This window comes from Armigeres subalbatus, chromosome 1 (genome assembly GCF_024139115.2).
Source record: "Armigeres subalbatus isolate Guangzhou_Male chromosome 1, GZ_Asu_2, whole genome shotgun sequence".
NCBI classification, from domain to species: Eukaryota; Metazoa; Arthropoda; class Insecta; order Diptera; family Culicidae; genus Armigeres; species Armigeres subalbatus.
Window position 1 is genome coordinate 97,557,623 of NC_085139.1, and position 15,681 is coordinate 97,573,303.

A 15,681-nucleotide genomic window follows, 5' to 3' on the forward strand; every position below is an offset into this window, starting at 1 on the left:
CAAATGACAACAACCTCGAACAGCTACCAACGGAAATTGCTGATGCAACAACACAAACGACGACAAATTCAGCGTCAGCATGGTCAATTGACCCAATCTGTAAGCAAGAGTCCCATATATATTCGTGACCTTATAGGATAGAGAATATGCATGCCGATAGAGATATATGCTCGTATTTTCAAATACTCTTGAGAACAAATTTATGGTCTATAAATGAAATATTAGATATATAAGATAAAAATAGTGATGCATAATGTTTTAAATGTAAAAAAAATAAATGTAATATTTGTATCGGCCTTTTTTATTATTAATTGTTATTTATACATACGTAAGCCTGTCAGTTCTTTCTATATCAGGTTAAGGAAGACGATCTTCAGCTATTGATACGCCTTAATAATGTGCGGCGAAGTCAATGCTAAAGAACTCCCGATCTCGCGTTGAAAGTTACTTTGCGAGATTTGCTAGATTTAATAAACCCAGATTAATCCTTCTAGCGGCGAAGATGCCTTTCTCGTGCATCATAAAATGTAATGAAAAATTTTCATTAGAAGGTCAAAAAAGATCTCATGTTTTCTTACATTTTGCATGTTTTTGCATTAATTAATACGCATATTTCATTCTTAAAAAAATCGTTTTCGCCATGTTTCACTCATCAGTTATTAAGAGTTACGATTACGAATTTAATTCGGCTCAACAAATCTGAAGGATATTTGACTGGAGTTGCACTTCTTGATATAAAGAAAACATTTGACAGTATTTGGCATGAAGGTTTGATTGTAAAATTGATTAATTTTAATTTTCCTCTGTACATAATATTAAACTGATCCAAAATTATTTATCAGATCGCTCACTGCAGGTAAGCCATCAGAATTCGAAATCTGATAGATTACCTGTTAGAGCTGGTGTTCCCCAAGGCAGCATACCGGGGCCCATATTGTATAACATTTTTACTTCTGACTTACCTGATTTACCATCAGGGTGTCAAAATCTACTCATAAGATCAATCAGCTTTTGACGTTTAAATCTTTTTCAGCGAATTTATTAGAGGTTTATTGATAGCAATAAGATCGTCAATAAAACTGAGCAACTAGCTATGGTGACTTCTGTCATAAATCCCCTATAAGAATTAAATAAATCCAACAAGCATGGAAATGGTTACTTGGGTATAGTCCGGAAAGTCTGTAATTCCGAGCCTATGCAAGAACGTCATGAAACAGCCATGTTGAAACAACACATCTGTGATTTCAGAAGTACATCTGACCATTGCTCCTATTGATTCAACCAGTTTAAGTTTCATACTTGACTTAAACAAAAGCTTATAATTCTAGCAGTAATTTGGTGTTATGGATTATGGAAAATTGTGGTGTTATGGATTCAACAGTTTTTATTATTTTATTTGTTATTTCTACAAAAATAAGTCCCAGTATTTTTTTAATTATATAAAGTTTGTGCTAAATTCATTACCTGGATACATATTTTACAAAAATTCATAATCTTTACTTTTTCTAAGCATTCTTTGCTATCATTTTCCACTGACATTTAAAATTTCCCATAGAATAATTGCATTTTGGACTTTTTTTTCGTTTTCTTGTTATTTTTTCATTCAACCACCTCCCCCCCCCCCCACACTCCAAGAGCTGTCGGACGTTAAATATAATATTTGTATCGGCCTAATTAGCAAATAAAATTAGTTAAAAAAAGACGCATAATGGACGATAGGCATAATTCTGCCTTCGTTATGTCACGGGCTGTTTTTTAGATTATTTTATGCCTAACGTACATTATGGCTATATTCCATTAGATTGTATACTATTTCGCCGAAAAACATTTCGCAGAATTTTTTATCGTGGTACGACATTTCGCGGAATGTACCTTTTCACCGAAAATCATTCCGCGGAATGCCATTTGGCGGAATTCACTTACAATAATTATCATTGAAATATTTACCGATTTCTGCTTAATTACATGCAATCCGGACTAAATTCTTTTGGATTGTTTTTTCTCTTTTTATTTCTTTATTTCTGTGGATTTTGAAATAACTTCAGTTTTTCACTTCTTATTGTGATTTTTTTTTTATCAAACCCGAAACCCGTACCCGACCCAGATCGATTTTTTTTATCTCACAAACCCGTACCCGACCCTAACCCGATATTGTACTAATTTTACAAACCCGAACCCGTCGTTTTTCGAGTTTCTAAACTGAGTTTCTGTCTAGTCTGCCCGGTATAAGGTGAAAGGAGTTGATAATGCCTTCCTTAACCCTCAAACTGCCGGGACGAATCTTGACAACTTAAAACAGCTCGTTCTCGGTGAATTTTTAACTAAATTGCAAGCGGTTTCAACTGTGATCAAGGGGAATAGTAGTTCCAGCATGTAGATGGGTAAAATGGTTAGGATGACCCTCCCTCTTTTAGAGGGGGAGTTTTGAAGTGTGGCATAAGTCATTTTTTGAGCAAATGTTTAGGTTTTTGAAAAATTTAACGTCGTAACAGGTGTTTTAGTATGAATAATTAATGGTCAATGTGAATGATTGACAACAATGGCCAAATACACAAAATTGACCTCCGGATCACCTCCTAATAGGTTCCGGAAACCCGGAATATCCGGTATAAAAGGCCAGCATAGAATCACCGAATATATCGGTCTTCCGACACCTCAAACTTCTCAGAATCTCATGGGTAACTTAGAAAACGCCATAGTTTCTTGGTAGGGTAAACTGGCCATTTTATGGCCACGGAACAGGTTCCGGAAACCCGGAATTTCCGGTAAAAAATGGCCAACATAAAACTACAAAACAAATTAGCCTTTCGACACCTCAAACTTCTCAGAATCTCATGAGTAACTTAGAAAACGTCATAGTTTTTCAGTAGGGTAGAACTGGCCATGCAATGGCCACGGAACAGGTTCCGGAAACCCGGAATTTCCGGTACAAAAGGCCAAGATAAAACTACATAACAAACTAGGCTTCCAATACCTCAAATTTCTCAGAATCTCATGAGTAATTTAGAAAATGCCTTAGTTTCTTGGTAGGGTAAAACTGGCCATGCGATGGCCACGGAACAGGTTCCGGAAACCCGAAATTTCCGGTAAAAAATGGCCAACATGAAACTACAAAACAAATTAGGATTCCGACACCTCAAACTTCTCAGAATCGCATAAGCAACTTAGAAAACGTCATAGTTTTTCAGTAGGGTAGAACTGGCCAGCAATGGCCACGGAACAGATTCCGAAAACCCGAAATTTCCGGTAAAAAATGATCAACAAAAAAACTACAAAACAAATTAGGCTTCCGACACCTCAAACTTTTCAGAATCTCATAAGTAACTTAGAAAACGTCATAGTGTTACAGTAGGGTAGAACTGGCCATGCAATGGCCACGGAACAGGTTCCGGAAAAGCGGAATTTTCAGAACAAAAGGCCGACATAAAACTACCCTCTCAAAATCTCATGAGTAATCTAGAAAACGCCTTAGTTTTTGGTAGGGTAAAACTGGCCGTGCGATGGCCATGGAACAGGTTTCGAAATCCAGAATTTCCGGTAAAAATGGCAAACATAAAACTACAAAATAGATTAGGCTGACACCTGAATTAAAATTTCGTTATATTTGAAACTGGCTGACTTTTTTTTAATTGACTTATCGCTTGACTGATTATTCCCTCAAATTGAAGTTCTTACTACTGACGCCAAATTATAAATGAACCTTCTTTCTTCTTCTTCTTCGTTTATCATGAGGCTAACACGATGATAATTTTATGCTCAGGGAAGTCGAGACAATTTCCAATCCGAAAATTGTCTAGACCGGCACCGGGAATCGAGCCCAGCCACCCTCAGCATGGTCTTGCTTTGTAGCCGTGCATCTTGCCGCACCGCTAAAGAGGGCCCCAATGAACCAAAAATGCTAAAAATGCTGGTGCTCGGATTAGATGAATGAATTGACAATTAGGTAAAATATTTTTTCACAAGGTTTCTTTTTACCCTCAATCTGCCGGGACGAATCTTGACAATTTGAAATGGCTCGTTCTCGGTCAATTTTCTACTAAAATGCAAGCGGTTGCAATTGTGGTCAAGTGGAATAGTAGTTCCAGAAAGTAGATGGGTAAAATGCCTCTCTTTTAGAGGGGGAGTTTTGAATTGTCAGTTTTAGAGCAAATGTTTAGTATTCTGAAATCATCATCATAACGGATGTTTTAGTATAAGTTATTAATGGTCAATGTGAATGGTCAACAGCAATAGCCAAATAGTTATAAATTGACCTCCGGATGATCACCCAACAGGTTCCGGAAACCCGAAATATCCGGTATAAAAGGCCAACATCACGGAATATATCGGTCTTCCAACACCTCAATCTTCTCAGAATCTCATTAGTAATCCAGATAACGCCATAGTTTCTTGGTAGGGTAAAACTGGCCATTTGATGGCCGTGGAACAGGTTCCAGAAACCCGAAATTTCGGTACAAAAAAAAAACAATACAAAACAAATCAGGCTTCCGACACCTCAAATTTCTCAGATTCTTATGAGTAATCTAGAAAACGTCTTAGTTTCTTAATAGGGCCACGGTATAGGTTCCGGAAACCCGAAATTCCCGGTACAAAAGGCTAACGTTGAACTACAAAACAAATCAGTCTTCCGATACCTTAATCTTCTCAAAATCTCATGAGTAACTAAGAAAATGCCATAGTTTTAGCATAGTTTTTTGTTAGGGTAGAACTGGCCATGGGATGACCATGGAAAATGTTTCGGAAACCCGGAATCATCGGTAAAAAAGGTCAACATAAAACTACAATACAAATAAGTCTTCTGACACCTCAAACTTCTCAGAACATCTTAAGTAATCCAGAAAATGTCTTAGTTCCTTGGTAGAGTAAAACTGGCCAAGTGATGACAACGGAATAGATTCCAGAAGCCCGTAACAAGCAGTACAAAAAGCCATCATAGAACCAGAAAATTAAGCGGTCTTCCGGCACTTTAAACTTCTCAGAATCTCATAAGTAATTTTTAAAACGCCATAGTTTCATGATAGGTTTCGGAAGCCCAAAATATCCGGTACAAAAGACCACGGGCTATCGAAATGGGCTTTCCAGGGATCCGAATCTTGTTCTGGCTATAAAATTGCTAGTAAAAGAGCAATTTGGCGTTTTCTGGATAACTCGTTAAATTCTTAGAAGTTCAAGGTGTCAGAAGACTGATTTATACAGATGTTCTATGTAGGTCTTTTTCACTGGAAATCCTGGATTTCTGGAACCGGTTCCGTGGCCATTTGAAGGGTTCGATAGACTTATTTTGTAGTTCTATGTAGGCTTCTTCCTGTAATGTAGAAAAGATCACTGTTACTTAGTGCCTTACGAAGTAAGATCTACCAAACCGAGCCCTAGCTAAATCCATTTTTCGAGCTAGGGCTATAAGTTGTTTTAGTTAAGGATTACGCTCCAAAAACAGTATTTGAAGTATAACTAGCTTAACTTTTCGCTGCAGATGAAGGAAATTCTCATTTCAGGACAAATGTTTTAGTTGGAAATGGTTTAGTACATAAAGCTAAATCCCAGGTGTGGTGTTCTACTGGTGATATTGTAGAAGCAAGACGAAGAGGTGGCTAGGGCTCCGATACTTGGTAGAATAACAGTATTACTGTTCTGTATTTTCAAGAAAGGATTGAATTCTTATTGATAAGGGGTGCACATTCAGTTCTTATTCAATGAGATTGCTCTCTGTAAAGGGTCCAAATAGGCTATCATGATCCTCTTGAGAGAAAGAAAACAAGAACTATATCGAAACCGATACTGCATTGCTTATAAATAGTATTGGAGTAATTGGAGATACACCTATACATTAAGAATACGGGGAATGCTGCGATAGATCTAATAGCTGGTCAAAGTGGTACATCCGAACATAAAATGTTTGAAGATTGATTTATTTTGTAGTTCTACGTTGGTCTTTAGTACCGGATAAGTAAGGTGTAAGGTAAGATAAGGATTTGGACCTGTTTTATAGTTCTATGTTGGCCTTTTGTACCGTGAATTCCGGCTCCCAGAACCTGTTTCGTGATCATCACATGCCCAGCTTTACCCTACCAAAAAACTATGGCGTTATCTGGATTACTAATGAGATTCTGAGAAGATTGAGGTGTCGGAAGACCGATAAATTCCGTGATTCTATGCTGCCTTTTGAATAGGAATTTCCGAGTTTCAGAACTTGTTCCGTGGCCATCGCATGGCCAGTTTTACCTATCAAGAAACTAAGGCTTTTCTAAATTACTCATGAGATTCTGAGAAGTTTGAGGCGTCGGAAACCTAATAGGTTTTGTACTTTTAGGTTGGCCATTTTTACAGAAAATTCCAGGTTTCCGGAACCTGGCCACCACACGGCCAGTTTTATTCTAACAAAAAACTAAGGCGTTTTCTAGATCACTCATGAGATTCTGAGAAGTTTGAGGTGTCAGAAGCCTAATTTGTTTTGAAGTTTTATGTGGGCCATTTTTTACCGGAAATTCCGGGTTTCCGGAACCTGTTCCATGGCCATCGCACGGCCAGTTTTACCCTACCAAGAAACTAAGGCGTTTTCCAGATTACTCATGAGATTCTGAGAAGTTTGAAGTGTCTGAAGCCTAATTTGTTATGTAGTTTTATGTTGGCCTTGTGTACCGGAAATTCCGGGTTTCCGGAACCTGTGCGTGGCCATCGCATGGCCAGTTCTACCCTACTGAAAAACTATGGCGTTTTGTTATTTACATATGAGAGGCTAAGAAGTTTGAGGTGTCGGAAGCCTAATTTGTTTTGTAGTTTCATGTGGGCCATTTTTTACCGGAAATTCCGGGTTTTCGGAACCTGTTCCATGGTCATTGCACCGCCAGTTTTACCCTACCAAGAAACTAAGGTGTTTTCTGGATAACTCATGAGATTCTAAGAGGATTGAGGTGTCGTAAGCCAAGTTTGTTATGTAGTTTTATGTTTGCCTTTTGTACCAGAAATTTCGGGTTTCCGGAACCTGTTCCGTGGCCATCGCATGGCCAGTTTTACCCTACCAAGAAACTAAGGCGTTTTCTGAATAACTCATGAGATTCTGAGAAGTTTGAGGTGTCGGAAGCCTAATTTGATTTGCAGTTTTATGTTGGCCTTTTTTACCGCAAATTCCGGGTTTCGGAACCTGTTCCGTGGCCATTGCATGGCCAGTTCTACCCTACTGAAAAACTATGACGTTTTCTATATTACTTATGAGATTCTGAGAAGTTTGAGGTGTCAGAAGCCTAATTTGTTTTATAGTTTTATGTTGGCACTTTTTTACCGGAAATTCCGCGTTTCCGGAACCTGTTCCGTGGCCATCAAATGGCCAGTTTTACCCTACCAAGAAGCTATGGCGTTTTCTAAGTTACCTATAAGATTCTGAGAAGTTTGAGGTGTCGGAAGACCGACATGTTCGGTGATTCTATGCTGGCCTTTTATACCGGATATTCCGGGTTTCCGGAACCTATTAGGAGGTGATCCGGAGGTCAATTTTTGTGTATTTGGCCATTGTTGTCAACCATTCACATTGACCATTATTTATTTATACTAAAATACCTGTTATGACGTTAAAAGTTTCAAAATGCTAAACATTTGCTCAAAAATGACTTATGCCACACTTCAAAACTCCCCTCTTAAAGAGGGAGGGTCATCCTAGCCATTTTACCCATCTACATGCTGGAACTGCTATTCCCCTTGATCACAGTTGAAACCGCTTGCAATTTAGTTAAAAATTGACCGAGAACGAGCTGTTTTAAGTTGTCAAGATTCTTCCCGGCAGTTTGAGGGTTAAAAGAACGCGTCTGCCCGGTATACGGCGAAGGGAGGTGCGACGCCTTCTTTAAATGGTAGCATCTGCCCGGTATAAGACGAAAGGAGTTTATAATGACTTCTTCGAATGGATGCGTCTACCCGGTATAAGGCGAAAGGAGTTGATAAAACCTTCTTCAAAAGAACAAATCTGCAACTTGAAAGAAACCTTGTGGTTAATAACTGTGGAAGTACTAAATGAACACTAAGCAGCAAGGAGGCAATGTCCCAGTGGGGAATGTAAAGTTAATAAAAAGAATAAGATAGGGCAATTGAAACTACTTCTACTACTACTACTTCTACATATTCTGGGAGGCCTTCCTTAGCTGTGCGAGAAGATGCGTGGCTGCCAAGCAAGACTATGCTGAAGGAGGCTGGGTTTAATTTCTGGCCCGGTATGGGAAATTAATCCAAAAAAATTTGTTTAGACTTTTTTAGGTAGGGAAAAGACAGCTTTCGCAGGTTTTGTTCTATTATTGTCAGGGGGGTTTTTGTCGACCAAATTTTATGAAATTTGGCCACAATATTCTTTGATATGCAAAGAATGTTTATGCCAAATTTGAGCATAATCAGTCATAAAAAAACCCCTGACAATAATAGAACAAAACCAGTCAAAGCCGTCATTCCCCCTATAAAAGTTTCAACGTGTTAAGACTTTGTGCGGGTAAGTAAATAAATCAGAAAGTGAAAATTTGTTCCTAGTCCAGTCGTGTTTCTCCAGTAAGCGGATCGAACGGTCGTCGAAATTTAGTTTTGCTTTGTGCGGAAGGCAAAACGATCGGCCGGTCGTCGTAATTTTGTTCTGCTTTGCGCGGGTGAGTGAATAAATCATAAAGTGAAAGTTTCAGACAGCGAGAGTGTTATTTCCCATCCCATAGATCGGATCACTTAACGAAGTGAATCTAGATAAGTTATCCTTTGTAACTAAAACGATATCTTATCCCAAAACAATCGTGGAGATGCAGAGGTATACTCGGTCTCTAGTAGCAACGAGTACGTGGTCGGCGCCGTTATTGTCTTTAGATATTTGAGCTCCCGAAACGTGTACATTGAGAATGGGTAGCTAGTCCCAAGCCCCATTTATTGTGTTCTCTGTACAATTTCGCGAGGATTGTATAACATTTCACCGAAAACTATTTCGCGGAATTCCTTTTCGCGGTTGAACAACATTTGGCGGTTTGTAACTTTTCGCGGTACGACATTTGGCGTTTTTGTACCTTTTCGCCGAATGACTTTTGGCGGAATGTACCATTTCGCGGAATGCACCTTTTCGCGGAATATTAATAATAATTCAGCATTTCCAGAATTATTACCTGCGAGGTTTCTAAGCCATGTTACCATTTTTTACATTCGTTTAACACGAGATTAACACGTTGTAACTTTTAAACCTAAAAAGCCAATTTTTTTTTTTATAAATTTCCTAGACCGGCTCAGAAGTTAAACTCAGCCTTATTCAGCATAGTCTTGCTTGGCAGCCTCGCATCTTCCCGCTAAGGAAGGCCTCCCAGAATATGTAGAGGTAGGTTTCAAAATTTCATTGCCCCTTATACCGGGCAGAAACATCCATTTCTTCTTCTTCTTCATCTTCATTGGCATTACATCCCCTACTGGGACATTACCGCCTCGCAGCTTATTAACTGCGAGGTTTCTAAGCCATCTTACCATTTCTGCATTCGTATAACATGAGGTTAACACGATGGTACTTGAAAATTGTCTAGGCATCGGAAATCGAACCTAGCCACCCTCAGCATGGTCTTGTTTTGTAGCCGCGCATCTTACCGCACGGCTAAGGAGGGCCCCTAGAAACATCCATTTAAAGAATGCATTATCAAATCTATTCGACTTATACCGGGCAGATGCGTCCATTTACTCCTGCCTTCGCCTTATAGCGGGAAGACGCGTTCTTTTAAAGAAGGCATTATCAACGCCCTTCGCCTTATACCAGGCAGAAGCATCCATTTAAAAAAGGCGTTACTCTACCCTTCGCCTTATACCGGGCAGACGCATTCTTTTAAAGAGGACATTATCAACTCCTTTCGCCTTATACCGGGCAGATGCATTCATTTAAAGAAGGCATTACCCATCCCTTCGTCTTATACCGGACAGACGCGTTCTTTTAAAGAAGGCATTATCAACTCCTTTCGCCTTATACCGGACAGATGCATCCATATAAAGAAGGCGTAACCCCTCCCTTCGCCTTATACCGGGCAGACGCGTTCTTTCAAAGAAGGCATTATCAACTCCTTTCGCCTTATACCGGACAGATGCATTCATTTATAGAAAGCATTACCCCTCCCTTCGCCTTACAGGGTGTTCAATAAGTTCGAATACACTTTCAAAAAATGTTTATAAATTGAGGTTAAATTATTTCTTTTCCCGGTTGCATTTCATTGTATAGTTTATAAGGAACGTTTGTAACATTTCTTTTGGAATGACCTCTATTTTGTACTTCCTTACGAGCTTCAAACGTTTCTAAAACCCATCGCAAGTGGCACGCACAGTCTGCATGGGCATTTCGTTCCAGATTTTGAGAATTACGTACAGCTTTAATATAATAAAGGACCAAACAAAAAAGTTAAGGGGGTTCAAATCCGGGAAGCTGGGAGGTCGCATTGTTTTGTCCAAAAAGTCGATGAAATTGTCCCCATATTAGGCTAAAATCGCAATTTCCGTGTATAAAGGGTTATCGTCCTATTGGAACACATAGGGCTCATCTCCGTCTTATCACCGGGTCACGGGGGGCATCAATCGTCCTCAAAACCTCAGTTTTGTAGTACGCCGCAATGATTTTGATTTATGATGCCCCAATCTATTTTCAACGCGCGTAATAAACAAACAACAAGTGACAGAATGTCAACACCACACACATCCGATAGCGTATACAGTAATATCCCGATTTTATCACCCCCTGGTGATTTTTGGGGTGATAAAACAGGGTATGTGACAAAATTGGAAAAAATATATTTTCATTTTTTTTAATTCATTCCACAAATATGAATCATTTTATGTCTAGGAAAGGCAAAATGCGTGAACGGTGCCCATTATTTTTTGTCGAAATTGCTTACAGAATATTTCCCAGGTACTCAGAAGTCGTTCGTAATAAACTACAGGCGGTGAAAGTTATTTCATGAAAATCAATGTTGTTTTTGGTATTATTTACGAAAATAAAAAAAATGACAAATTTTTTTGGGTGACAAAATCGGGTCGAAAACGTGACAAAATCGGGACGTGATAAAATCGGGTCGAAAACGTGATAAAATCGGGGGTAGACAAAATCGTAGACAAAATCGGGGAGTGACAAAATCGGGTCAACACTGTATATACCGCTAACGCTGACACCAATACTAATACAGAATATGTACATTGGGCTTACAAACACAATGATCAAACATTTGTATTCGAACTTATTGAACACCCTGTATACCGGGCAGACGCGTTCTTTTAAAGAAGGCATTATCAACTCCTTTCGCCTTATACCGAGCAGATGCATCCATTTTAAGAATGCGTTACCCATCCCCTCGCCGTATACCGGACAGACGCGTTCTTTTAAAGAATGCATTATAAAAACCTTTCGCCTGATACCGGGCAAATGCATGCATTTAAAGAAGGCGTCACCCCTCCCTTCGCCTTATACCGGGAAGACGCGTTCTTTGAAAGAAGACATTAGCAACTCCTTTCGCATTATACCGGGCAGAACATATGGTAGGGTTTCAGGTTTTGAAACCTTCAACCCAAATCGCCGGATTCGGGTTTGAAAACTTAGTACAATATCGGGTTCGGGTACGGGTTTGTGAGATAAAAAAAATCGGGTCCGGGTCGGGTACGGGCTTAAGAAATAAAATACTGAAAATTATTTTATTCAGTTTTGTTAATTGTGAGGCTAGTTCGTTGTTTGGACTTACATTTTTACACATATTTAGTTTGAATTTTCCGGGGAAAACTTTTGTGCCGGCTTAAATAATCGTCGAGTACGGGTTTAAGAATGCAAAAATTCTCGGGAACAGGTCGGGTTTGCATTAAATCCAAATAAAAATTGCCCGGATTGCATGCACTTAAGCAGAAATCGGTAAATATTTGAATGATAATTATTCTAACTGAATTCGGCCAAATGGCATTCCGCGGAATGATTTTCGGTGAAAAGGTACATTCCGCAAAATGTCTTTCGGATTTTTGTCTTATTGTTCTGTGTAATACGAACCTATGGCCATCCGGAAGATGCTCCCTGACGAACCACAACTCCAGCCCGACGCTACGCCATACCGTTAATGACGTCAAATACCCGGATGAGCAGCTGTAATACATCAAACCTAAATCCCAACCTGGTCCGTCCTGAAATTACGCAATCTAACCTTGAGTCGCCACGAGTATCTTGGTCTATACCCTTTTCCCTTACTAACTGTTGATAATAAGATGATATCGATTGTAAATATCATAAAGTCTCGGCTCCGTTAAGTGTTATACACGCCTGAGCCTGTCAAATAAACGCAATAGATAAAAAAAATGTCTTTCGGAAAAGAGGTGCATTCCGCGAAATGCGTTTCGGAGAAATGTTTGTCGGCGAAATAGTATACAACCTTTCACGAGTTCTAGTCGATCACGGGGAGTAGCAACTACGAATTGTGCGGTCATAATGCTCATGCTCATAGAAAAGTTTCAACGTGTTAATCTCGTGCTATACGAATGCAAAAAATGGTAACTTGGCTTAGAAACCTCGCAGGTAATAATTGTGGAATACTAAGCGGTCAATCAATATTCCGCGAAACGGTGCATTCCCCGAAATGGTACATTCCGATAAAAGTCATTCGTCCATTATGTCTAACGTATTTATGTCTAACGGGGTATACTCTTTTGTAAAATCATGAAGTTTGACATGTCGCTAGCTAGGGTTTATAACTGATCGAAAACGACCATTTTGCTCGGAGGACCAGGTTTCCGGAACATTCCCGGGCATGTCCAACTTCCCGGATGGTCTCAACAATCAACTCGTTTTGCAAAATCATGAAATCATGTTTGACATGCCGCACGAAGACTAATAGAAGTGATGAACAAGTGTTCTCACGGATGTTAAAAAACCTACCTTAGTACACCCCCGAATATTTCCAAGTGGTCAATCCAAAATATCATCCCATTTCCAGAAACTAGATATCTGACCGATTGTTTTGAGTGGTTGATTGTCATAATCGGTTTAGTAATGCGGAAGTTATGATTTTTTAGTCATTAGGTACGTTCAGACTAAGTCAAGGTACATACAAAGTAACGAATTCACACGCTTTGAAACGTCACGCAGTAAATTGCGTCCCAGAAAATCACTTTTCACACACTTTCAATGGACACTTTATTGGATCGGAAATTTTATAAGGATTCAGAATATGTAATAATATGGATATGTTTACTAATGTGTTATCCAAGCTATCTTTAAAAAAACTTTTAAAAGTACGTCAAAACGTTGTAACGCCACGCCGGAATGTGTCATAAGTTGAAAACCGCATTTTTATGTAGGAAAGAAAATCATCGTCTTCTACTTATTATTACGGCGAATCAACCGCAAACCACAAGTTCACCCCTCGGCTAGATCCTCCTCACCTTTAGAAACTTCGCAAAAAATGTGGATGCCTTCTGAGTATTCGTCGTTTTTGTAGGAGTTTGCCTGAGTTTGCTCGTGGTTTTCCACTTCTTTCAATTAAAAAACAAAAGCTTTGATCAAAGAACCAACTTACCTTTCTGCGGCCACAGCAAAGCATTCTCCGCGTACGCGAATGTCCAGCAGTCGTAGCAGTCGTTTTCAGCCGTGCAAACTTCCTCCACTGCATTAGTCTACGTCGGGCGCGGGAAACCACTAGCGACGCTGCCGGTGGTAGTGATCGTGCTGGCGCTGGCGGTGGCGGCGAGGATAATGGCGTGGACAAATACTGACGACGATGGCCACCGTGTTGCTGCTATGATATCGTTGGTAGTGCCGCTTCCGTCAGCCCTCCGCCCGCTTCCACCACTCTGTTGATGGCTACTGAATTGCGCCGCTGCTGTCGTCTTCTGCAAAGTGCAGCGATTGTCCGCTGATAACGGCCACACCTGCCGTTGCTGCAACAGCTACTCCCCTTGCGCACCACCGATTCGTCTCGATTAGCACAGGCAAGACTCATTGACGGCAGTCAGGGGTCACACAATAAATTGTACATTTTTGCAGGTTTGTTCCGTTCAAGATTGGGTTCATTTTTATAATCACTTATAGGGTTCAACGCGCACACGGTTACGCAATGCTTGAACTTCCGGTAAGTTTACATTTTACGATCTTTGATGGTTTCGCTGATTACCTTCATTAAAGTATGGACAAACTGTATGTAAAATATCAACTGCGCACAGGAGTAGTTTCAGACGATTCGCATTGAGTGCGAAAAGTAGATGGGAGATGAAGAAGCGTTGAACCGTGCCGAAAATTCTTGGAACAGCTTGACAGATTCATTAGCATCACAAAGTGCCACTAAAACCAACTGCCAGACCGACTTAATACGACAACTCAACTCACCATCACTTTTCGCCGTTGTACAACCCAATGCTGCTCATCTCACTTCACATGGGCGACCCAGTTACCAAGAAGGAATTCCGAGAATTTTCCCAATTATATGCATCACAATTTTTCCACTCGTCGAATGCATTCTTCTAACCAGTTCCTGATTGCGACCCTAATTTCCTACGCGCCTTTATTGCAGTTCTCTCTCGTGCTCCCACGTGACTGAGGCGTCCTCTTATCAACACGAAGGAATTTTTCAGCCCTTTTTAAATTGTGTTAGTAAATGGAAAAGCTTTCCCAATGCACAATCAGTTCTCCGCAAACCGAAAGAGAGCGAGCGCCCACTATCTACTCCGTGAAAAACACACATGCGGCGAAGCAACCCGTGCGTAAAGTGGTGAGTTTCGCTACGAAAATCACCACACTGTTCTTTGCGGCATGTCCACCCGTATACGCGCCTACTCAAACACACATGTGTGTGTCACACTGTTTTTCCGCCCACCGAGTCGAGCCTCCACGCTGTGCTCCCGCATACCGACCGTGAACATTTAGGGCACTGCAACCGGAGCGATAAGACCGAAAGCTTTCATTACACTACGATGGTTGTGGGCTTTACGTGTTTGTGTGCAACAACACTGTCGCCCTACGGGGGATGGCGCTCGCTGCTTCCAGCAGCGACTTCCGTCATCGACCTCCGGTTGCGACTGTCGTTGTGCCGTGTTCTTCGTCGTGTACGCTCGTCTGTCGTGTCCACCTTCGGCTTTTCACTGCGATTTTCCCCCCACGACGACTGAACGGGAAAAAGCGATCGATATTCACTTTTTCAGATTACTTTTGCTCCCAGTCTAAGAAAATGAAATTCTCGAAAACTGATTTTGTTGTTTTGAATGAATGTTTGAAGGATGTCTTCTGTTTCACTGCAATACCGCCGTCGATGCCAATGAAAATTTCAATTCCAAAATCCTTTTTTTCGACACGGTTGCCTGACTACGGGTAAGGCATTCTGAGATCATTTCAGCGCAGAAAAATGGGTCGAGACACTAATCAATCAGCCAGGAATTTCAATTTCCAAGTTCACAATCTTCAGACCTTCACTGAATATCACTCACTTAGCGTATTTTATTCTTTTCAAAATCCAGAAAACGGTCCCCACTATTGATGGGCACTTGGAAATGAATCCACTTTACATCCAGTAGCAGACTAAAACTACCATTTTCCCATTCAAACACTATGCAACTGATCCAAGTGAAAACGGTGTCACCCACTAAATTTGGAACTATCTCGTGCTCATCTCACTCTGTACTGCTGCTGGGACCGTCGCCTGTGCTGGAATCCTTCAGGATCTCAACGTCAAATAATCTCTTCTC

The 15,681-nt window shown here is 40.4% G+C and overlaps 1 protein-coding gene across 1 annotated transcript in view; it reads right to left on the bottom strand.

The window, feature by feature from the left end:
- LOC134203412 (rho GTPase-activating protein 100F) overlaps nucleotides 1-15,461 on the bottom strand; it is a 230,238-nt gene extending 214,777 nt beyond the window's left edge. The window contains exons 1-2 of the mRNA XM_062678289.1: nucleotides 15,404-15,461; nucleotides 13,524-14,117 (exon numbers count right to left, since the gene is read on the bottom strand). Coding sequence (XP_062534273.1) covers nucleotides 13,524-13,616 — 93 coding nt within the window. The 5' untranslated portion in view covers nucleotides 13,617-14,117; nucleotides 15,404-15,461. The remainder of the gene's footprint in view (nucleotides 1-13,523; nucleotides 14,118-15,403) is intronic.
- Between the last annotated feature and the right edge of the window lie 220 nt (nucleotides 15,462-15,681).